General features: G+C 38.3%; 1 protein-coding gene across 3 annotated transcripts in view; it reads left to right on the top strand.

Moving 5' to 3' along the window:
• The window catches only part of CERKL (CERK like autophagy regulator), a 122,099-nt gene that overhangs the window by 61,695 nt on the left and 34,949 nt on the right, over window positions 1-25,455 (top strand). For all 3 annotated transcript variants that reach the window (XM_072961255.1, XM_072961256.1, XM_031677755.2), the window contains exons 3-4: window positions 12,558-12,689; window positions 20,875-20,938. In XM_072961255.1, the coding sequence (XP_072817356.1) occupies window positions 12,558-12,689; window positions 20,875-20,938 (196 nt within the window). The remainder of the gene's footprint in view (window positions 1-12,557; window positions 12,690-20,874; window positions 20,939-25,455) is intronic.

Below are 25,455 nucleotides of genomic sequence, written 5' to 3'. Positions count from 1 at the left end.
GTTATTTTTAATGACCAGTTTTCAAAGTTTCTGACTGGAGCAAGTGGAAGGATAAAGTTTTCATTTAGTAAGATGGGGAAGTTGGTGGGTAGATAGACCAGGTTTGGTGAGGAAAATCAGAGTTTCAGTTTTGAGTGCATTATATTTGAGATGTCTGTTAAACATCTTTATTGATCAGAGTTCAGTTGATACAAAACAGATTATGTTAGCTATTTTAAATTGAAAGCTGTTTTATACAGATAATGCTATTAAATGACTAGGGGAGAAAGTTCTACTATATTGAATGTGCTGATGTCCTACCACTGTTGCTGCATTACTTTTTTTTTTTATCTTCACCCAACATATATGGCCTCATGAGATGTTTTCTATGACCAGTAAACTAAGGGAAATAAATGGGGCCTATTTAGAGGGAGCTCTGCATGATACAGTAGAAATAAGCTCCTGAAGCATCACATCCCTACTTGAGTGTTTCTAAAAGACAGCAGGGAAGGGAGATCCTTCTGGTGGACAAACAGCTGATACTAGTTGTTAAGGAGTAATAGCTGGAGGGACTGATGTATCTCAAAGCATGGGCATTGAGTAAGCACTTGGCCAAATAGTTGGAGGAAAAAGATGAAAATTGGTGACAAGGATGTATAAAGGAAAAGTATATGGGTGGCTTCCCCAGAATAAGAAGAGAAGATGAGATTTGTGTTTCATGTAAATGTTCACCAAAAAGAATTTATTCTGCAAGAGGAAATCAGGTAGGCAAGATGTCCCATTCTGTAGATGTTAGCAACTTTTCAGAGCAACCTCAGGGCTTGTACAATGAGCATATAAACAAAGTGGCCTTAAGGCAGGAATGAGAAAAATACAGGGGTTTAACAACAAGCACTTCTGCTTAACAAGGCTGATGTGACCACCACCGTTGCCAAGTACTGTACATGGAAACAGGTCAGCCTTGAGCCCTGGATAAACCCCATATCCCAGAGCAACTAGTCAATCACTTGGTGGTAGGCTGATTACATTGGATCTGCTGCTTTGTAAAAGGTCAGTGGCTTGGCCTTATTGCTATGAGCACTTACTTTTTTTTTTTTTTTACCTTTTTCTATTGAATAATGGTTATTTTACAATGTTGTGTCAAATTCTAGTGTAGAGCACAATTTTTCAGTCATACACGAACATATATATATTCACTGTCACATTTTTTTCCCTATAAGCTACCACAAGATCTTGTATATTTTTCCCTGTGCTATACAGTATAATCTTGTTTATCTATTCTACATTTTGAAATCCCAGTGTGACCCTTCCCACTCCCTGCCCTCTTGGCAACCACAAGTTTGTATTCTATGTCTATGAGTCTGTTTCTGTTTTGTATTTGTTTTTTTGTTTGTTCAGTGTTTTTTTAGATTCCTCATATAAATGATCTCGTATGGTATTTTTCTTTCTCTTTCTGGCTGGCTTCACTTAGAATGACATTCTTCAGGAGCATCCATGTTGCTGCAAATGGCGTTATGTTGTCGGTTTTTATGGCTGAATAGTATTCCATTGTATAAATATACCCGTTCTTCTTTATCCAGTCACCTGTTGATGGACATTTAGGCTGTTTCCATGTCTTGGCTATTGTAAATAGTGCTGCTATGAACATTGGGGTGCAGGTGTCATTTTGAAGTAGGGTTCCTTCTGGATATATGCCCAGGAGTGGGATTCCTGGGTCATGGTAGGTCTATTCCTAGTCTTTTGAGGAATCTCCATACTGTTTTCCACAGTGGCTTTCCTTGCTTCCCTCTCCTACTCTTAATGATTTAGATGTCTTCTTTTACAATATTGTGTTTATTCTTTTTGTAATTCATGGCGGTTATCTCCTTTCCAGTTATGAGTTTCTCATTTTTGTAGCATCCTCCTTCTTTTCTATTTAGAGTAGACCTGTCAATATTTTAGCATGGGTTTGGTGTTGCTAAACTCTTTTAGTTTTTGCTTGTCTGTGAAGTTCTTTATCTCTCCTTCTATTCTAAAGGATAGCCTTGAAGGATAGAGTATCCTAGGCTGCATCTTTTTTTCATTCAGGACTTTAAATATATCTTGCCACTTCCTTCTGGCCTGTGGTATTTGTGTAGAGAAATCAGCTGAGCGCCTTATGGGGGTTCCCTTGAAACTCACTCTTTGTTTTCCTCTTGCTGCCTTTAGAATCATTTCTTTATCCTTTACTCTGGCCATCTTGATTATAATATGTCTTGGTGTGAATCTGTTTGGGTTCTTCCTGTTTGGGACCCTCTGAGCCTCCTGTACGTGGATATCTGATTCTTTCTTTAGGTTTTGGAATTTTTCAGTCATGATTTCTTCCAATACCTTTTCTTTCCAATACCCTTTGTTCTTTCTTCCCCTTCTGGAATCCCTACTATGCTTAGATTGGCACGCTTTATATTATCCCATAAGTCCCTTATATTGTTTTCATTGTTTTTGATTTGTTTTTCTCTCAGCTGTTCTGATTGGGTGCTTTCTGTTGTCCTGTCTTCTAGGTCACTTATTCATTCCTCTGCATTATCTAGCCTGCTTTGTACAGCCCTTAGGTTAGCTCTCATCTCAGCAAATGAGTTTGCTAATTCTATTTGGTTCTTCTTTTATAGCTTCTATTTCATTTTTGACATATTTTATATCTCTAAACACTATTTCTTTTAGTTCCTTCAGTACTTTGATCAGTCCTGTTTTGAAATCTTGATCTAGTAGGCCATCAATGTCTATTTCCATGATAGTGCTTTCAGGGGATTTCTCTTGATCTTTTAATTGGGAGTGGTTCCTCTGCTTCTTCATATTTCTCATATCTCTCTGGCACTGTGGCTTAAGGAGTATCAGTTATCTAGTTCTCCTGGAGATGGTGTGCTCTTAATGATTTTATCAAGAGGTCTTCGTGTCTTCGCCCTGTTTCGTGAACTCAGCTTGCTGTTTTCAGAGGCCCTCTGTTGGTGCCCTCGTCTGTGCTGCTCCCAGTGGCTGTCAGCTAGCAGATCGTGCCCCCTCATAACACTGGGTCAGGAGCTGAGCTCTTACCTGGTGGGTGGGCGGGTCACTCCCCTTCCCAATGCTGCAGTTAGATGCTGCACTCTGGGGAGGCAGGTGGGCAGATCGTGCCCCCTCCCAGCACTGTGGTCAGGTGCTGCGTTCCTGCCAGGAAAGTGGGTGGCCGCTATGAACGCTTACTTCTGATATGGATTTGCACTTCCTGTCTGCCATGATTCTGCCACCACTACCATTGGTGACCCTACTAAATGCCTTGTTCAATGAATTTACGTCCTATACAATACTGCTTTTGATCAAAGGACTCATTTACATACAAAAAAGTGAGACAATTGGCTGACAAGTATGGGATTTGCTAGTCTACCTTGTTTCCTGTTGAATTTCATTGAATTCCACCTGGGAGACTGAGTCTTGTGATATTAAAGTAGTTTTTAGTTCATAAACAGAATACATGGATCTGTAGACCGATGAGTGGAGATAGAAATGTCATCTCTTACCTTCATCTCTTGTGACCCATTCATAATATTTCTTGCTTCTGGCCTCTATACCTTTGAACTCTGTTGATTTAGAGCTTTATTTAGTATAGGAGAAGAATACTTTCATATGGGAATGTGGCAATGGTTCAGTGGAATTGGATGTTGACAGCTACCCGGCCACATTATTGGTTCATGTGACTAGGAACCAACAAATGAAAAAATAATAATGAAATTGCTATGCTTGCAAAGGTGATTAATTCTGATTATCAGGGGGAAATAGTGCTATTGCTACTACTCAGTAGCAGGACAATGTCCAGAATCCAGCCTGCAACCTGGGCTGCCTCTTAGGAGCAGGATAAAATGAAGGAATATGTTGTCTAGGAAAATAAAAATGGCCAAACTGACTCCAGAAGACACAGAATATGTAAGCAGACTAATTACCGCCAAAGAAACAAATTTTTTTATTTCTGAAATAAGCTCCAACTCTGACATTTTCCAAAGGATATATACTGTATCTTTAAGGAACAGAAAACTTCCATACTATTTAAACAATTCTGGAGCCTAGGAAAAGAAGGAAAACTCCCAGATGTTATTTATAGAGTTGGTGTGAAATTAATACCAACATCTGATTATGAATTCCAAAAAAGGAAAAGTATAGATTGATTTTACTTATGAATGTCAAGAAACCTATAATATAATAAGAATAGATGGCTGTGTTATCAACATGATTATTATATATGTCATTTTAAAGCCTACATGGAGAAACATGTGAGGGCGTCCCATTAGTTTCTGAAACTGACAAGAGTAGTTAACACTGTCAGTCACATTCTTCTGGTGGAACCCACCAGTGCAAGTAGACTACAGAAGAAAATAAATTTGTATGACAGTTGGAAAGGGGAAAGTGAAATTACCATTATTTGAAGATGAAATAATTATTAGCCTGGAAAATCCAAGAGGATAAAGGAAAAATCTCTGATGAACAATAAGAGAATTAAATGCTAGGTGTAGAAATCAATAGTTTTGATATATATAGTCAATAGCTCATTAAAAGGTAGAATTAGGAACTTTTGACACAGCAGATAAAAAAGATGAAAAACCTAGAACTGCCCAGCATTTATCTTAAAAATATTTAACATGGTACTGAGGGACACAGGAGACTTACTATGGAAAAGCATACCATATTTCTATAAAGAAAGACTGAATCTCATACAAGTTTTATTGCCCTTAAGATAATTTATATATAATGTAATCCCAATAAAATACCAGGAGAATTTTTTCACACTAGACAAACTGATTTTAAAGATTATGTATAAAAATAGACATGGAAACTCTTAAAAGTAATAAGGAAGGCAAGACAAACTCTACCAGCTATTAAGTCATAAAATAAAAGTAATATTTAAAACACTATGGTACTGATGTGAATAAATCAATAGACCTCAGAGAGAAGAAATCCAAACACATCCAGAAAGTTAGTATATCAAAAGGTGGCATTTGAAACCTGTGGGAGAAAGATGGATTATCCAGAGAATGCTGCTAGGACAGATAGCCATCTGGAAAAAAGTAAACTCCCAATACCTTCTATCCATATAAATTTCAGGTAGGATTAAATAAAATAGGAACTTGAGACCATAAAATTATTAGAAAAATTAGGGTTTTGAGTCACAAAAGGGAACTTTAAATATGACATAAAACCCAGAAGCTGTAAAAGAAATGATAGATAAATTCAACTATAGGTACATAAAAGTGAAAACTTTTGGCATAGAGAAAACAGCATAAATAAAATCAAAGACTAATTGACACACTGTACTTGTAACTCACAAGATATAGTACTTGTAACTCAAACAAATGTTGGTTTTCTTACTGTATGAAGCACTGCTACCATTAATATGACAAAGGCAATATAAAGGAGGAATTGGCTAGTGATATAAACTGACAGTTCTTGGAAAAATAAAAGTAGCTCTTTAACATTTGCAAAGTTTCTCAGCCTCTTTCATAACAAGAGAAATGTAAATTGAAAGTAGAATGTGCAATATTCACCTCAGATTGTTCAAAGATCAAAAAGTTTGAAAATATCCTGGGTTTACAAGGGTATAAGAAAACAGACATTCTAAGTTCCTGGTCGAGTGTAAATTGGTAGCAATAATAATAGGTAACTAATTGAGTGCTTACTATGTGCCATGCACTTTTCCAAGCACTGTATGTTTGCTTATTTAATCATCACAATTACCTTTGTGAGGACTCTTATCCCCATATCACAGATGAGGAAATTGAGGAACAGAGAAGTTAAGTAATAACCCAAAGTCACACAGTTGGCAAATGGAGGAGCCAAGATTTAAGACCAATTACTTTTACTGTAGCATTTACTTTTTTTTTTTTATCACAACTCTAAATTGTTTATATGGCAAGTAATTTGGTCATATACACTCTCAAGGTGCATACCCTTTAATTCAGTGATTCTGCTTCTAGAAGTTTGTACTGCAGTTTTATGTAAATAGATGCAAAATGACATTCATTGCAGCATTATTTGTAGTAAAGGAAGATTGAAAACAACCTAAATACTCATCCCCAGGGAACTAATTAATTACATTTGAGTTTCATCTATACAAAGAAAACTAGGTAGCTTTAAATCAAGATGCCTGTTCTTGAGATGATACTCTGTGTAGGGATACGGAATCATCTCCAAAACATTACAAAAGGAAAAGCAAGTTACAGAACAGTGGGTAGGGATGCTGCTGTCTGTGTAAAAATCCACAGAACATATGCATACATATTTATATATGCATAGAATAGTCTCAAAGTGATGCCAGTGTTTGTCCCCCAGGAATGGAACTGTATATCAGGGAATGAGCTGAATAAGGAGATTTTGAATTCTGCACAATGGTATATTTTAACCTGTACAGAATACAATTGTGTATGTGGTTCTCAGATGTAGAACATTTGCACTGAGGTCACTTGGTGCAGAGTGTGACCTACTGCCTTAGGCAGACCTAGTTTCAGGCACCAACATTGGCTAGTTGACTCAGAGGGAAAGGGGCTTCGTAGCCACTCTAGCTCTGGGCAACTTTGTTTCTTTCTTAATTTTGACATTGGCTGGAGGGAAGACAATCCATGGAGCTCCATGTGCTCGCCATGGATTTCACTCACCACCGCCCTACCCTCCAACCCCACCTCCTCCTGCACACAATTCGTGTCTCTTACACACTGTGTCACTGCCTCAGGTCCTTCATCACCTGGACTCCCATCCCTCTAAGGCTCTTTCTGTACCTGACACCATCTCCCCTCTTCCTGAATTCCAGACACCATTTTATTTGGTCTTAAAGAGTGAATGATTCATCATTAGCAAAAATCTATATTTTCAACCACTTTTCCAAATGTTCCTCTCACCTTTTGCTCTGGTAGGAAGACACAGCTCTTCAGGAGCTTTAGCTTCCCTCACAGTCCTCTTAAGTGGTAGTCGTTTCTTCTGCTGTGCATTTGCTACAACTGGTCCTGGAGGTGTTGTCAGAGTCTTGATGTCTTCCTTGTATCTCACTGCTATTTGGGGACTATTTTCTCAGCGTACTCTCTGAAAAATTCTCAGCACTGTTCAGCTCAATCCACCAGACACCAGCAGCCAGCCCTACTTGCTGCATCCTTCTCCCAGTCCTTGAAGACTTTAGCTCCTGTCTCGTTGTCACGCCCTCCAACACTACTGCTGTCATACTTCAATGTGTTTTTTGTAGATTTCTGTTTTTTACCTTTCCATCAGAGATCTTGAGCTGTACTTCACTTTCCCCATAATCATAATTCTAGCATAGTGGTTCTCGAAGTGTGGTCCCTGGACCAACATCATCAGCATCACCTAGGAATTAGTTATAAATATGAATTCTGAGATCCCACCCACACTACTGAGTCCAGAACTCTGGGCCTGGGACCCAGAAATCTGTGTTTTAAGAAGCCCTTCCTGTGATTCTGACAAATACGGAAGTTCATCAGATCTTGGTAATGTCATTAACGATATCTCTCTGTTCCAGTTTCAAGCATCCTATCCTCCTTGTGGCTACTGCTTTCTGTCTTCCAGCTCACCAGATCAACTCTCCCAACTCCTAAAATCCTTCCGTCCCACTAGGCCCATAGTTCACTGGTTTTGCCACTTTTTCACTAGTCCTTACCTCTAAGTCCTCACTTTCCCTTATTCAGCCACACGTATGACTCCTCTTTGTTCTCTTTCACATACCATACCCAGAGAGTAACCAAATCCTGTCCATGCTTCCTTTAAAATATATCTAAATATATTCAAAATACATTTTAAAGTTGCTAAGAAAGTAAATCTTAAAAGTTCTCATCACAAGAGGAAAAACTTGTAATCCTATGGTGACAGATGGTACCTAGACTTTTTGGGGTGATTATTTCACGATGGATACCAATGTCAGTCATTATATTGTATACCTGAAACTGATAGAATGGTGTATGTCAGGTATACTTCAGTAGGGAGATCTAGAATCTGACTTTTCTCACAACGTCCACCGCAACCCGCCAGTCTAAACACAGTGATTTCCCACCTAGAATATTGCAGCCGTTCTTGCTTTGCCGGCCCTTACCCCCCTGCGTTTACTTTCCATACAGCAGCTGCAGTGGTCCTTTGGACACCTAGGGTTATGTTGCTTCACTGCTGAAAATTCTCCATGTTGCTTATCTTGCTCAGAACAAAAGCCAAAGTCCTTGTAGATGCTTGCTAGGCTCCAGGTGATCTGACCTTCTCTGGCCAGCAAGTCCCTTCTATCTTTGCCTTCCTTCTCTCTTGCTGCTGACCTTCATTTTTAACTTTAGAACTTTTTAACCACTTAACATGCTCTGAATCCTCCTGTCTGTTTCTTCTCCTACCACTGGCATGGAGGCTTCATGAAGACAGAAGCTGTTCTTGTTCATGGATAGAGCCTCAGCTTCTAGAACCTGCCAGCGGTTACTTGTGAATAAATGAGTGGATATCATTGTTATCTGTATGGCCCAAAGCTAACCCTGCCCTCATGCTCATTCATCAAATGTTTGATCATCTGTTTCATGCTCTGCACTAAGGACAGAAGAAGAACCGAGAGTTTCCAGTCTAATATGGAAGAACAAATTATAAATAGATATACAATTACAACAGGGTACAAATCAAGATTGGCAAGTGTATGGACTTGTAAGAACAAATGATTAGGGAGTAATGACCTAGGTGAAGTCACAAAGCCAAGAGGCCATGGTAGGCTTTCCCAAGAGAATGACGACTGAGGTGAGATCAAAACAAAGAGAAGAGGTTAATTGGGTAAAGTGGAAATGGTGGCAGAAAGTGTAGGTGGGCAGACAAAGAGGAGAGCAGGTGCAAGGGCACTGTGGTAGAAGGAACATGGAAGTTCAAGAGACTGAATAGAATAGGAACTGGCTGAGGAGGGAGCATGGAAGGAGAGAAGGTTGGAGCCTTTTTAATTATATCTCTTCATTCCACCTAATTAAGAACATCAAAAAAAAAACCCTTCTTTATTCAAAAGAAATCCCCATTCTGATCTCTAAATTGGTATCAAATTACTACCTAATGTATATTTGCTTAGACTCTAGCTTTATAATCATCATATTAAGTGTATTTAAAAGCAAAAGGGAAATGAGAAAATGAATATGTGCTCTGGTAAAAAAAGAAAAATTAGCTTTGTTGACTTATGTTTAAAAAGTCCTTGATTTACCAGAATGTCTAAGGAATAGGAATTTCTGGTTCATTTAGCTTTCACTGCTATTATTAACTGAGGCTTAAAAATAAAATTATTTTGCTTAAATCATTTTAGAAAGTCTTCAAAAATAATTTTAGCCCTTTTCCTGCCTTATTAAGCAAATTGTGTCGCAAAGTTGGATGGCACATGTAGCTGCACTTTCGTGCAGACACGTGTAAAATCTACAAGCCTTTGATTACAATGTGATTATCCTCACAACGCCCAAATGACTGTTTCTCATTTCCATGAACTCCTATTCCTCCACAGTCATGATATAGGAAGAGGGGGAAATAAAAGTTGGTTTCTGATGACCTTTGGGGACTGCCATTTGGTGCCTGGACACCTTTCTTACTGGGTCTGTCCCTGCTGGAGAAATGCAGGCGGGTGTCCCACAAAACTTACCAGATGAGGTAAACTTAATTTAGACAGTTAGCCTGGCTCGTGGACCCTGGGGTTTAGAATGAGTTTCTTGTCCTCCTCATGTTTTAATAAAAGTGAGCCCTAGATTTATCAGCTTCATCCTTCCTGGTTAAAGGACAATAATACTGTCCTTCATGGCAGTTTTGTTCTGACCTGATCCAGAATCACAGACAGCATTTAGCTGTCATTCTTTAGTGGCCTCTAATCTAGAACAGTTCCTCAGCTTTTCTTTGTCTTTCATAGCTTTGACATTTTTGAAAAGTTTAAGGCAGTTCTTTTAAGAATGCCCCTCGCTTGGGTTTGTCTGAGCGTTTCATCGTGTTAGGTCCATGGTATGCACGCCGGGCACAGGATGTCATGTGTGTCCTCAGGGCTGTGTATCGTGTACACAGGTGTCCATTTGTATCCCCCAGGCTGGTGTTAACCTTGGTGGCTTCACTGTGGAGGTGTCTGCCAGACTTCCCTACTGTAAATACTGTTTTTTTACCTTCAGTAAATAGAGTAATAGGGAGGGACAGAGTTTAAGGATAAGTCAGTATTTTATTCCCCAAACTGCCTGTCACCAATGGTTTTAGCATCCATGGCTGCCACTTGCCTGAATCCATCATATGATGATGGTTGAAAATAGTGATTTTCTAACTGTCTTTTCCCCCAATTTATTAGTTGTTATCCTACTGTAAGACAGTTTTTCCCTCTCCCCCTTTATTTACATGCGTATTTTGTGTCAGCGTGGCTCACAGAGTTGGTTTTTTTAAAAAGTCAGTGCGGCATGCGTCGTGCATTACTGTCTCTCGTCCATTCCGTGTTGTCGCACTTTGGCCTGTGGAAGTCCTGAGACACCGGGTCTTTTATCAGTTTCTTTGTGTCAACAATATGAAAAATGGATAATAGAGATACATAGAGGAACATGGGAGCAGGAAGCCAGGGAGGGGAATTTGCTGGTGATTAGGAAAGGCTTCAGTGAGGGAGCAGTATTTGAAGTGAGCTTTGAAGAAGTGGTGGGATTTCCACAGGAAGGCCTGGCTGACCTGCTGTCTGGCCAGTCACGCAGCCGACCTGGACCTGCTGGGGAGGGTGAGATGGAGCAGAAGACCCTCCTCACTTAGATCGCTTCGAGCGTTTGCTGGGCTGCTCTCACTGCTTAGAACTTCCTCCCTGGCCTTAGCTCTGCTGGTTTGCTAAGGGGAGGATGAAGTGTGAGGCAAGAGGGGGGTCTAAGCAGTGAACACAGCATGAGCCCAAAGCTGCACTCACAAACTCCCTTCTCCATGAGCCTTTTCCAGATCCCTCATGAGAATTAACCGCCCTCCTCTTGTGCGTTCCTGTGGCACTTTGTGCCTCTGTGTTAACAAACCTGTTCTTTGTCTTGTGCTGTTTCTATTTGTGGCAACATCTTCCTGCTTTAAAGCCTGACCGACATGTTAATCACTTTTTCCCTCTTCCCAGTGCTCGGCACACATGCTCAATAAATATTTCTTGAGTATGAATGAGAGAGGAAGGAGAAAGGGTAGGGTGGAGTTGGTTGGGGTGGGGGGCTCTGGAGGTCATTTTCGGAGGTTCGGGTTTGCTCCGCGGGCAGTGATGAGCCCCGGGGCTGTGGACCAGTGCTGGGCTGATGGGAGCTGGGATGTCTGAGGATGTGTTCGAAGCAGGGCTGCAGGGTGCTTGTGGGTGGCCCTGGAGAACCTCGAGCCGGAGGGCAATAGTCAGGAAGCCAGTGGTTACCACCTCTTGAATCTGGGCACTCATTTGAATATAAGGGTTGGGAAAAAGGAAGGAATTGAGCATGGCTTTGAGGTTTCAAAACAGGGTGATTGGGAGACTGGCCAAGGCCTCTTACCAAAATGGGAGCCCAGGGCCAGTTACAGAAGAGGTGAGGAGTTCAGTGTCCTCCTGTCTCTTCTTCAGCCAAACCTTTCCCTGAATTCAAAACAATCTGTACTGTTGAAAAAGATTTTTTATTGTATCAAATGCAGTAAGAAATCAAATATTGTCTCGAGGCATAAAGACTGACTTGGGTGTAATGGACATTTATCTTTTGGCTTTAGTAACGGTTTCATTAAAAATGGATGTCAGTAACTGCTTTTTTAACCTTGAAGCATGGCCCTGTGAGAGCAGCTTACCATGAAAGAAATGGTCGTCAGCTTCCTTCTGGCTCCTCCATCCCTCCTGCCCCTTCCTAACAACGGAAAATTGGCTGTGCACCTGCTCCAGCTAAGCCCTAAGTGATAAGCATCTTGCAAGCCCAGAAAATTGTAGTATCAAATCTCAGCCCCAACTGTGAGGCAGCACTATCCCCGAATCCCCGCTGAGAGGCGTCGCTTTCCCAATTCCCGAGGGAAGAGTTCTTTCTCCCCTGGCCCCTTTTCAGGCTTGAACTCCAACCTGAACCCTCTTTTTAGCTCCCGGCATGCATCACTCTGGGTGCTGGCCCTGACCCCACCCTGCCCACTCTCCTCCGCCCTGGGCTCATCAACAGGGCAGCCCTGGGTAGCACCGGGGTCACTCGAGTGCCTCATTCCAATAATGAGCATATTTATCCAAGGACAGGAAATGGACTTTTCTGTTTGTTACAGTCCATTGCTTTTTCTCCAGAAACAAATGCTACAGGAATATTTGGTATATTATCAGTGGTTTGGTAAATAGACATAAACGTTGCCTAATATTCACAGAGTTGCTTCCAGTCACACCTTCCTTCATAAATTAAATGCTTTGTTTTCACTTGTGACTTACTCTAAGAGGGATATTTCTATTTCACTGCTAGGAAATGTGAAATGTTTTAAAATAATGCCATATTCATGAGAACTCTTACAAGAATTTCAAATAAAAATAAATACTAATTAAATAAGTGTACACCATTCTCCTGGGACTTAGTGTCTGGTTTCAGAGGGAAAGAAAAAAGGCTGACAGAGACTTTATAATTTTTGTCTTTGTATTTTCCTCTTAGGCTTTTCAAACAGACCAAAGTCATTGAAAATACTCCTTAACCCCCAAAGCCACAAAAAAGAAGCTACCCAGGTCTATTATGAGAAGGTTGAACCACTGTTAAAGATTGCAGGAATAAAGACTGATGTAACAAGTAAGTATTTTCAGAACATCATTTTGTCATTAAAAAGAATCATACTTAAGGAAGCAAAATAACCTTGAATTTGTTCTTAAGCCAAATTTAGGAAGCTACTTGTAATATCTAACGCTTGTTGATGTGATTCTATAACCCACTGCAGCCAGCCCCAGGATTATAATTTAATTATTTTTTTCTTATTTAAATTGTGTTTTTATTAGCATCAGTATTTTCTCTTTGCACCTTTCCTCAGACTTAAAAAATCTTTAGGAATCATTTTTAAGGGGTCTGCACACTTTTTGATACCATCATTGAGATGTTTGCTATTTATATGTTATTTCTGCAGTTCAGCGAGCAGTTGATTTTTGCTCACTTGAATGTTTGATGTCTTTCCATGGGCTCCTTCATTACGTCGTTTTTGTTCTGACTCTGACCCCTGCTGGTTAGGTCAAAACTAAACACTTAACTGCTAATTTTAGATGAGTTTTGTGAAGCCGGAAGCTTAAATTATTCGTCTAAAATAAAGGAAGGTCCTTAGGTTTGTGCCCAGGAAAATAGAAATTTGCTAATGCTAAAGTTAATAGAAAGAGGAGTAGTAAAATTCTTTCCAACTTTTAAAATTTGGTGACCAAATTCTTTTGTTTCCTTGAGACTTAATTTCCCCACGAGGGGTAGGGTGAGAAGGAGGGTTGGTTCTCTTGTGAATCAAACGCTCAGTTTTTCTGGTTTTGTTTCTGTGTAGCTTCACTAACCATGAAAATTTGTAGTAAATTTTAATTGATGAAGAACATTGCATAGCAAGTACTCAGGATGCAAGGCCAGTGTGCGCTTGGAATCTCCTGGTCCCGATTACAAATTCCTGTGGAAGGGATTCAGAGTGACCTGGCTTTGCTCAGCTGTAACCAAGGGAAATGAGTTTCACAATGTAAATAAGGTTTGTAAACCTACATCTCAAGCCTTAATGGATGGGATAGAAGAAAGACTTTAACAAAAAGAAAAAAAGAAAAAAAAAGCTTTGTGGAAAAGTCACCCACCCCAAAAGGCATCTACCACAATGGAGGTTCTAAAGAAACTACCACAAAAAACTCAAGAGGAGTTTCTGAATTTAAAAAAAAAATGTGGTGAAGGAGGTAATCTTTCATCTTGGTAGCTTTTGGCTTACTTGGAGGTGATTTATAAGAAAAAGAAACAATTCAGAACTATTATTCCTTTCCACTGAAGATTTTCAAGGATTGGCAGAAGGAAAAGTTTGAAATTGATATTAGGGTGAGACAATTAAAAGTTGAGAAAACTTACTGGCCAACTCAATAATGCTTCCTTATTTTGTTTCATTGATTTAATATCCAGAACACTGTTATATGGATGTTACTGTGTATCATTCAGTTCAAGAATCTCTTGTTGAAATGCTTTGTGTTCAACACTCTGCAAGATGCGAGACAGATGAGCTCTACTACCTACTCTTGAGTGACCCTTAATTTATTGGGGATTAAGGTAGATATTTAAAGTAGATGTAATTGGGGTATACATAAAAGAATTATGGATATACATAAATGAATTATATATAAAAATATGATATTAATTTTGATCAGGAAACTGAAGAAAAGGATTTGAACTAGGCAGTTTTGGAGAGTCAGAGAGGGCAAACAGTGGTGTCCTGTGCATGAGTAGGAAAAGAAAAGAGACAAGGAGGCAAGCTAGCAGTGCATACAAGTGGGGTGTGTCTGTGTCCGCTGAGTCCACAGTATTTTGGTAGTTCTTTCAGAACGTTGACTTCATCTTAAAGTGGTCTTTCCTGTCATCATAAAATGGTTGCCAGTGAATATGATTTTTCTTTATTCAAATCTAGTAGGAAAGGGAGAGGTGTGTGTATGTGAGAGATTCAACATGTTTTGATCCTGAACAAGCATTTACATTTCTTCCTTTCAGTTTGACTGTCCTAATAGAGTATGTATGCCCCACCTAGAGCACTCAGTCTCTTAAGCATCAAGATCCTTCTTGTGGGCTGAGGGTGAGACCCCCTTCTCCCAAAGGCTGAGGATACCTGAGCCGAATTTAAGAAGTCTCCCAAAAACATGCACAAGGGGAAGTCTGAGTGTCCAGATTAAGGATGGATGTTGATACTTCACTCAGGAGTTTACTCGTCACGCATTGATCCTGAGTTGCTGTACGTTTTTTATCATGGTGCTGTAATCTAGCTTAGCAAAGATGATTATGTCATCAGAATAAAGATTAAAAAAGAAGAGGGAGAGACGGGAGAAAAGGAAACCCATTCGTGAGGCCCGAACTAAGGTAGAGGAACGACAGGAATGTGCTTTCTTTCTTAAAACAATTGTATTGGAGAGAAAAAATATTCTGTTCTAGGGGTTTTCTCCCCCTAAATTTTTAGTTGTTGTTAAGTATTATATTTAGTTTAACATAAAGTAAAATTAGAATATTACATAAAAGCAAATTTAGAATTTATTTATATATTTGTGCAGAATGACTAATTATTAGCTGCCTAACACTCCTCCTACAGGCAAAATTATAAAATTGCATCTTTTGCTTTTAAAACCATTTTAGTATGTGTATTGGCTAAATATTTATTCGATTTTATGTGAAGGACTGAATAAACATGTGGATACCTGAAAAGTTTTAGAATCTCTGCCTGTCTCACAGTGTAGTTTTGTAGTTTGAATAAGATAATATATTTAAAACTACTGTGTATATTATAAAGTGCTACAGAAAGATGGTTGTAATGCTGTGCATTTCAGTTTCATAAATTATCTAATAGTAAGATTCAATTCAAACTTTGAAAGAAAAGTATCTCTTATGAAAGAGTAAAGCAGAAAGAGTACATATTTTCTGCATGTCCTATATGGCCATTGTTTTAACAAACCTTGTGTGCATTGCTGAGCCCACATGGAATATGAATTATATAATAAATTTTGTATGTTGATGAATTATTTAAGAGATAGTGCTGTATAAATGAGGCATGATTTGAAAAATTATAGCTATATGTATACATTATAAAGTAATTTTTTTATACATTTCTTTTAAAAATGAATAGCAACTCTTAATCTGGGGGAAGGTTATGGCTCTGGTGGTAGAGCACATGCTTAGCATACACCTTTATGTGATGTCCTTACTCCCTGTCAGCAGCTCCACTAGAGGCAGGCAGAGATGCATCAGGCTCAAACTCTTGAAGGAATATGAGCTCTTCTTTCATCAAAATACTATAGCAAGGTGAGTGTATAGCTCAGTGGTAGAGCACAGGCTTAGCATGCACAAGGTCCTGGGTTCAATCCCCAGTACCTCCTCTAAAAATAAACAAATAAATCTAGTTACCTCCTCCCCCCCAAGTTAATTAATGAATTAATTAAACTCTAATCTGATTAAAAAATGGACAGAGAATCTGAGTAGACATTTGCCCAGATAAGACGTGCACATGGCCAGTAGCTACAGGAAAGGTGCTCAACATCACTAACCATCAGAGAAATGCAAATCAGATCACAGTGAGATATTACCTCACACCTGCTGGAACGGCTACTTTCAGAAAGGCAAGAAATAACAAGTGTTGGTAAGACTGGAGAAGAGAGCGCCCTCATGCCTTGTTGATGAGAATGTAAATTGGTGCAGCTACTGTGGAAAACAGTATTAGTTTTCCCTCCAAATTAAAAGTAGAATTACCATTTGATCTAGCAATTCTATTTCTGGGTGTTTATCCAAAGGAAACAAAAACACTAACTCAAAAAGATAACAGTACCCCTATGTTCACTGCAGCATTATTTACAATAGCCAAGACATGGAATCAACCTAAGTGACCATCAGTGGATGAATGGATAAAGAAGATGTCGTATGTATACACTACAGAATACTATTCAGCCATAAAAAGAAGGAAATCCTGCCATTTGGGAGAATGTAAATGGACCTTGAGGACAGTAGACTAAGTAAAATAAGTCAGAGAAAGACAAATGCCACATATTCACTTATATGTGAAATATTTTTAAAAATCCCCCCAAACAAGCCAAAAAAAAAAAACCCCCACAGAACATGTGGATACAAAGAACAGATTTCCAAATGTGTGGGGGGATGGGGCAGTGAAATGACTGAAGGGTGTCAAAAGATACAAACTTCTAGTTTGAAAAAAAGAATCTCAGCACATGGATAAAAATACACTTCTTTCATGTTGGTGAGTGGTCGTTACTCTCAATGCAGTATCTCTTTTCTAGTAATGGTATCAGAAAAACTCTGGTAGAACCTAGAAAGAAGAGTTATTTTTTCCTAATAACTTGATATGTGAATGGAAGAGCATGAATGGTAAGCCAATGCTGGCCTGTGATAGCATTTACTTCTCTTCCTCCCAGAGCAAAGCAGGCTTGAGGAATTACACCATCAAAGGTGTGAGAGGAATTTTGAAACACCATCGATTCCCAGAATAATTCATAAAACAGTGAAAAAGTCAAGGCAGCAGAGAAATTAAACTGGAAAGAACTTGCCAGGCCATCTAGTTCAGTGTCCCTCATGCGGTGGAGAACATGCATGTGGCACTCCCCCGGATGAACACCCAGCGTCGGCTTGGGCACCCTGTGGTTGAGTCAGTGAGTGTTGATTCTGGACAATACTGATAGACATTCTTGACTTCAGTTGGGGGTCACAGGGCTCTTGTCCGTATTAAAAAAGGACACTTCCTTGTGCTGACTTACAAAAAGGTGCCCTTTTTACTGGGCTGTTGCAGCTCAAGGTCATGTAGCATGTTGAATAGGAGTATTGGCTGGATTGCAGACCTACCTGCCCCTTTGGCCAAATGCCTTTGTGCAAGACATAAACTGCATAGAGAACTTGTAAGCTGATGTTTGCCTCCTTATGATTTTCAGAATTAATGTTATCTTTTATAGCGATACAAAATAAATGAAATAAATCTATTCCATCTTGTGTATAAGAGCATTGAAGTATTTGAAAATAGATCATCATTTCTGTCCTTGATCTCTCTTGTTCAAGACAGGTAATTCTCCATCAGTCTTTGTAGTAACAAAGCTGCTAGACCTTATCATGTTCATTGTCACAATCAAAGACACTTCTCTGAATGTAGCCTTGGTCTCTGCCAGCTCAAGGCCCATGAGAGTGCCTGGTCACCAGATAATTTTACCTCCTGACGGACTCTGGGCAGTTGTCAAAGTGGGATTAGTTACCACTTTTTTTTTTCATTCTTCTAGGATCATGTGTTTAACTTTTGATGCTTTTACCAAATCTGCTCCTTCAGTTCTTCCCCTTTGGCTCTTTATGTCTCTGCTTGAAGCTTTCCCTTCCATGAAGATGCCTCTTGTTGCTCTGATGTCACTCAGCAGAAAGCTAGGTGATTTGATAAAACTATATTAAGAAAGATGCTATTTGGCAGAGGCATTACTCCCTTTCAGTTTTACCTATTTTTTATATTGTTATTTTAACTTACATTTTAACAAAAATCTAGGTAGTAAATGTTCATGAATCATATGCAGCTGGAAAGAGAGAATTCTGGGTGAAAAGTTTTTTGTGTTGTCTCTTGAGTAACTATGGATTTTTATGACTAATGCCATTTCTAGTACTAAGATGTCAGTCAGGGAGTTGGAACTTTATCCTGGGGTTGAAGAGTAGTTGTCAGTGGTGTTTCTGTAGGGAGGTGATGTGACTAAATACATGCCTGAGGAAGGTTATTCCGTCTAGAGTGGGATAACGGTTTGGAAGGAGACTGGAGGAGAGACTGGTGTAGCTTCACATTAAGGATGGTGGAGACTAGATTTAGGGCATTGGCTTGAGGACTGTTGGGATGCTGCAGCATAGTTAAAAGACAGAAACAACTGGCTTTGGGATGGCGTGGCTGTGGAGAGTGAAGGAAAGGGATACTCTGGGAAGAAGAAATTTTCCTGCCTTGGGTACTGGGGAGTGGATGATGCAACACAAAAAGAACAATATAATTGAGAAGCAATATATTGGAAGGTGGAAATGATGGATTCTATTTTGAACTTACTAAGTCTGAAGTACCCAAAGGACAGGAAAGAAAATGACATCTCAGTCTCTTATCCTGTTACAGAATTTTATCACGAGACCAAGAAATGTTTCCTTATGTCGAAATCAAAACTCATCGGATTTTACTCCAGCCTGTTTCCTTATCAATATTCAGTATCAATCTCAAGATATTACCCTCCTCCAGTATTGTCTTTCTAAGGAAGTAATATTTAAACTAAAGGTTGAGATGGGTGGGGGATCCCAGCAGTGAGAAATGTGTGTTCAGAGAGTTATAAACAATGAAAACTCCAAATTTTCTGTTTGAATGGGATGTCAATCTCATTGGGAAAGTGGGAAAGGAAAGTAGATGAAAGAAGAGGCTAGTAACTTTCTTCTGAAACTGCATCTGCCTAGCAGCCCAGTCTTGACGTTTATTTGAAGTGGGATGATTAGAATCTGGCTCTTTCTGCTCCTAATAACATCCTGTCTAAACACATATTTTGGTTCCTTCTACTCCTTCTAAATAGTAGTTCAGATTACTCTCTGTCCTTTTCCCCTATGTTATTTTTCTTTACAATCACTTATTACTACTTTATATCGAGCATTGATTTTTTTAAAAATTAGTGTATATTTTCTGTCTCCAAGTGTAACCTCCCTGAGGCCAAGCCAAGGACTTTTATTCATTGTCCTGATATATTGTGGTCAGGTTTCTTTTATCTTTTCTCTTGTTCTTCATCACTCATTTTATTGAACTTTATTGAACTTACAATGTCACATTAAAAAAAAAAGATTGTTCTTAGATAATTTGTATCAGCGTATAGTCACAGTCCACCAGCAGGATGAAATGAAAAATATTATTTCAAACTTTTCCTAAATAAAACTAGCATTCAGCTGCAACATACTTTTAAAGCTGATTTTGTTTGAGATTTGAAAAGCTTTACCAATGTAAGCATTGGTATAAAAGAAAGACTTGATAAACTGATTCTCAGCATAAATATTTCTCCCTAATAGCCTTAATTATTTTTAATGTGTGTTTGTCAGACATTTTATTATTCTTTCTAAGGTTGCAACGACTTGCTGAAGTTAGAGATGAATGATCAACACACAATCACTTATGATAACTTAACCTTCTAAGTTTATTAATATTAATCTTTTATATTTCATTTTCTTGTAGCTTTCTTCTGATTAGAATTTAATATAGAGAAGTTTTATTCATGTGAACACTAACCATATTTGAATAAGCTGTGCGAGAATTACAATGTAGTGCTGCTGGATACAGAATGATTCTTTTAGACACCAAGACTAATAATTTTTAACAATATCTAAAAACATTGTAGGAAAAGGCTGAACCATGCTGGCACCAGGGACAGACAGGCATGAAAGATTAATGTAATCTTGCATATCATGATGCACATTCTTACACAAAAAATCCATCTGCAGTGTCATGTCAGTCAGCAGAAATCTTTGATGGGTGGATACAGCTGGGCTGTCTCTTCTGGCAGAGCTGCCCTAGAAAATGCTAAATGTGGTTGGGAAGCTTGGTGCCATCTGCAGCGTGCCAGTTTATCCTGTCTTCACTGGCATTTGCAAGACTGCGTAGGGCATCATGACTGGGGAGATGACGATAGGGAGTGACAGATTCATTTCCTTGGAGAATCTGTGCTCTGGTGGACCAGTGTGCCACCCTCCTCCTTGACATTGGGTCTGTTATCATTGGTGTTGGCTTTGCTTCACATTTTCATGTCCAACTCCTCTTTTTAGTCTAGCAGTTCCCGATACACATCTTCTAGTATGTAAATCTTACACTAACCTTTCAGCTAATTTATTCATGTAAGGTTGCCAAAGCAATTTAACATTGACTATTTGATGCCAGCTAATATGCCTTATTTTCAAAATACTGCTGCTCCTCGGCTTCTGATTTAAAGGAAATGTGTCTTATTTCGGGGACACTAAACAGACAGGCACCAAGATAAATTTTCTAACTGCTCTGTGTGGGATATCCCCAAATGACTTAAGTAGTTGGAACAAATATGTGACCCTCTTTTACATAAAGCAGTAAAACACATCAGGCAAGTAACACTTAATCCTCTTTCCCATGATTAAAATAAAAATATTCAAGAATAAATGTTGTTTTATGACCTGACCATATGTTTATCATATTATATTGCCAAACTGAATTAAAAAGTGTAGATCATTTGTTTAAAACTTTCACCCTTTTCTGTTTGTTTTTTTTTTTTAATAGTAACCGAATATGAAGGACATGCTCTGTCACTGCTAAAAGAATGTGAACTACAGGGATTTGATGGGTAGGTTGTGTTATTAATCTAGATTTGTCGTATAGCTTATGTTATTAAATGTTTTCATTAGTCTTTAGCCACATATTTGGGACCTATAATTTTTAAATATTTTCTTTCTTTCTTTCTTTTCTTTCCTTTTTCTTTCCTTTCATTCTTTCTTTTTTCTTTTCTTTTCTTTCTTTCTCTTTTTGTATTATTTAATTATTTTATTTTGGTTGGGGGTAGAGGTAATTAGGTTTATTTATTTTTAGAGGAGATACTGGGGATTGAACCCAGGACCCCATGCATGCTGAGCTTGCGTTCAACCACTTGAGTGAGCCTCTCCCCACTTTTAAAATATTTGTGGTGTATGTAATTAGGCTCTGTTTCATTCATATCTGTGTAATAACAATTATTGATAGTGATAATACATCATGGTTATCTACCTACCTCTCAGGATTGGGCATAGGAGAGCAAAAGGAGGAATCTAAATATAAATACTGGGAAATCACAATGTATCATCTTATACTAACCTAATGTGCATACATTTGCATCTGTAGTCCTTAATTCTTGGCTTTAACCATGTGAGTATCTAGAAAAGCATTGATGGAAGATATTATATTGGTCATATGGCATAACTATACTATGATTCTCTTCTGCAGATTTATTGATAGTGTTAGTAGCTACCCATTGGTTAATTTGGACATGACTGATTGAGGGTAAATGCGTTATAAAAACAAATATATTCAGAATGAATGAAAGATGCTAATTTTACTTATCTTCTATAACTTAGTGGCTACCAAATGAGTATTTATTCGCAGTAGGCTTTAGAAACTGTTGTTTGCAATACATTGCTAGAGTGTGTAGAAACTGTTCACTGGCATACAACATTAGAAACAAGGCAAATGACATATACCTTAATTGACATTTTAAAAAATGAGGTGAATCAGTTTGCTAAAGTGCTGGATTGATGTGCAAAACTAAAAGCATATTCTTTTAGGGAAGGTCTTTTGCAAGGGTGAATATTTCAGAATTTTAAAAGGTGGCAGGTATGTGAATTGTTTATGTCCCATGTGGATGGGCAGGGGTGTTGGGGGACAACAGACTCAGTATCAGGAAGGGTAGCTGGGTCTTTCAACTGAAGTGAAAGGCTTTACTCTTCCCAAAGAACTATTAGAATGTTTTAGCAAGGAAAGTGATGTGATCAAAATGGAGCATTAGCAGGGTTGTTTTTCAGAAATGCTTAATTTGGGGGGGGAGGGGTGAGAAAAAATTATTGGACGAAGAATAAAGTTTGGTAAGTAAAACATAATTTTTGAAAAAGAAATGTAATTGAGAGGAGTAAATCTAGATGGAATGTTATATAAATATCGAACATGAAGAATATGAGGTAGGAAATCACTTCAGAGTTTTATACTTAGAGCTGGACAGTTTGATTAATAGGCTACATTTAAGAGATTATCTTGTAAGCATACAGTTTAAGAAAAGTAATTGGGGGGATTATTCCTACCAGATACTCACCTTAATATGCTGCATGGTCCTGAAACACAGTTTATGAGTATGCAAGAGTCGTGGCATTGCAAGAAGTCCTTGCTTCAAAACATAATTATACAAAGAATAACAGATGTTATAGGTGTTAGACCTGGTCTTGCACATGAGCGTTATGAAGTATTCCAATAAAGGTGGTATCTGTAAGTGAGTTCTGTTGGTAATTATACTATGCAAAGATCAAGAAGAACTTTGCAGAATGATGAAAGACTATTATGTAAGTGCAGTAGAGTAATATTTTCCTCTTTACCTGAACATGCTCAGTTCTTGTTCCTGCCACACAGCAGGGATTGTTATGTTGCATTGTGGCACTACAAGATATATAGATCCTTTAGTTATCACTGACATATTTTTTAACCAAAGAGTTTGGCCTAACCATTATGGGAATTGGGTTCCTGTGATTTAACTGTTTGTAAACTCCACGGCATGCTGATTTACTTAGGATTTATAATAATTTAAAACTTCTATTGAAAGTCATCTAAGATCCTTAAAATAGCTCATTTACTTTTTTGAGCCTGGTCTTTCCAGTAGGAGCCCAATGGTGGTTTGGATAACTATCTTAATAAAATGGTCATTTTAAGTCACTCTACTTAGAATGACATAGAGAGGTATATGAGTAGAACAATGGAAATATTGTTTCTGTAGGCACTTCACGAGAGCAATTCTCTAACAAGCAGAATTGTTTGAAAATAGAAGGTGCTACATTCACGACTGCCCTATTTCTGAACCTGTTCAAAGAGTGGCTATAGGAGCATTCTTTGAGAAATAGATACAAAAGACTTACGGATGGGATAGGGTAACCCCAAGATGCTACAGCATTTTTTTTTAATGATAGTACTGGGGATTGAACCTAGGACCTTGTGCATGCTAAGCATGTTCTCTTCCACTGAGCTATACACCCTCCTTGCTATAGTATTTTGATGAAGGAAGAGCTCATGTTCCTTCAAGAGCTTGAGCCTGAAGCGTCTCTGCCTGCCTCTAGTGGAGCTGCTGATAGGGAGTGGTAAGGACATCACCTAAAGGTTTTTAGACACAGACAAGAGGGGTTAAGATCCAAGAAAAATTCTATCGGTATTACTCAGTAATGTAAAATGATTTAATAAATAATCTTTAAGAAGTGTTATTTGCTAAGATTTTGGAGTCTTTTTAATGAGTTGCATATGTTTGCGTGAAGACACATTGGGACATATTCCTAACGCCAACAGGAACAGTGCATCAGCACTCACGACAGCTGGTGTGCAGCTCCAGTGTGTTCTAGCAGACACTCTCAGACGGGCTGCTGGAGCCTGAAGGAGCATCTATCTTCATACTGTCCCCTCTTTATACTGGGCATGAGTAAGAAGTTCTGTAAAGGCAAAAGAAAGAGTAATATTGGGTGCATAGACGTGAGGCAGTAACAATTGGATTTATGTGTAAAAATGATTAAGCTAATCTGTAGCTCTAATGCAATTATAAATTTATTAATTTCCCCTTTTGTTTCACAGTGTTTTTTATTTTAGTTTGAATTACAGTTTATTTCTTCTTTTAATTTCATCATTAGCTAGACCCATGAGAATCTAGACATTATTTGGCTTACACTGACGTTTTATCACCACCATGATATCTGTATTACTAAAGTTAAAAAAGAAAAAGTAGCTCTTTTCAGAAAAGAAAAAATTGAAGTCAAAAACCCAGTAATACATTAAACATTTCAGTCATGATATTGGTTGATAGACAGTTACACAAACACTCATTTAAAATTTTTTTATCACTTTTTATAAAGAGAAATAAGATAATTGTCCCCCAGTTGTACTTTTCTAGATAGAAAATTTCCACTTGGCATCATTACAAGTTTACTTATTCTCAAAGCACAGGGTGTATTGCATGTAAAGGTTTATGTTTTAGGGTAACTGTTAAGTGTGATTAGATTGACTCATTATAAAAAGTTGGGGTTTTTTTTGCCTTGTTATATCCAGGTTCTTGTGATATGTTTTATTAAGTGTATTCCCTAGGCTGAGTAAGTGTACCTGGAGATGATCTGAATGATCTAGTAGTTGTCAACATAAATATATTCCTAACTCATTTAATTCCACCGTGATTCTCCTGGTAAACTGATTTCCTAAATAGGAAAACTCTCAGAAGTCTATTTCCATTAGGTTTTATATATAGGAAAGGAGTATAATATATCAAACAGTAATGTAATTTCTAAGGTAAAATTTTTTGTTTCAAAATCTCATTCTGTAACTTATTATGGGATGACCTTGGGAAAGTTGTTTAATCTTTTTATGTCTTAGTTTTCTAATCTGTAAATTGGGAGTAAAATATGTTGCATAGTTTTTGTTCAAATTAAATGTTAATACCTGGAGAGTGCTGAGAACAGTGTCTGGTGCCTGGGGACTATTCACTAAATGTTACTTTATGGTTGTGATGATCTTTTGGTATAGTTTCAAAATATTTAACATAGGAAGTGTCATGACAAAATTTCAAAGGTTTTGTAGCAGAACATGTTCATGAAAAGGCCATGTCTTCTGACTCTTGTGTGAGTTACCAGGTACACAGTGCTATAACTGGGTGCAGGATGCCAGGGGTCAAATGTCACCATACTGTATGGTAGAGGCAAGTTCTTTGTGCTAAGTTAGATGCTATGTTTGATGACTTTATGTGCTCCTTTTAGGTCACACACACACCTCAGCAGATAGAAGGCATGGGTCTGGGAGTTATAAATAAGTTCATAGACTGTTTGAAGATCTGCTCATAGAGGTCTTTGAAATCATAAAGATAAAGTTCAAATCAAACCTTGGCTTCTCCATTATTAAGATGGGGCTAAGGCCTACTTCACAGAATTCTGGGGATTTAATAGAAAAGAGCCCATGTATCACCTGATGTGAAGTTGGTCCTCAGTGGATAGAATCCCTTTGCTCTGCATCAGTGGCCATGTAGTTGGCCCCTGGAATCAGTTAGGATATGAAATAATACCCCTAGCCAAAAATGACCTGGGTCATAGCCCATACCCTGGAGTT

This window comes from Vicugna pacos, chromosome 5 (genome assembly GCF_048564905.1).
Source record: "Vicugna pacos chromosome 5, VicPac4, whole genome shotgun sequence".
Classification (NCBI taxonomy): Eukaryota; Metazoa; Chordata; class Mammalia; order Artiodactyla; family Camelidae; genus Vicugna; species Vicugna pacos.
Note: the sequence above shows the minus strand (reverse complement) of the source record. Positions and strands in the feature narration are given on the sequence as shown.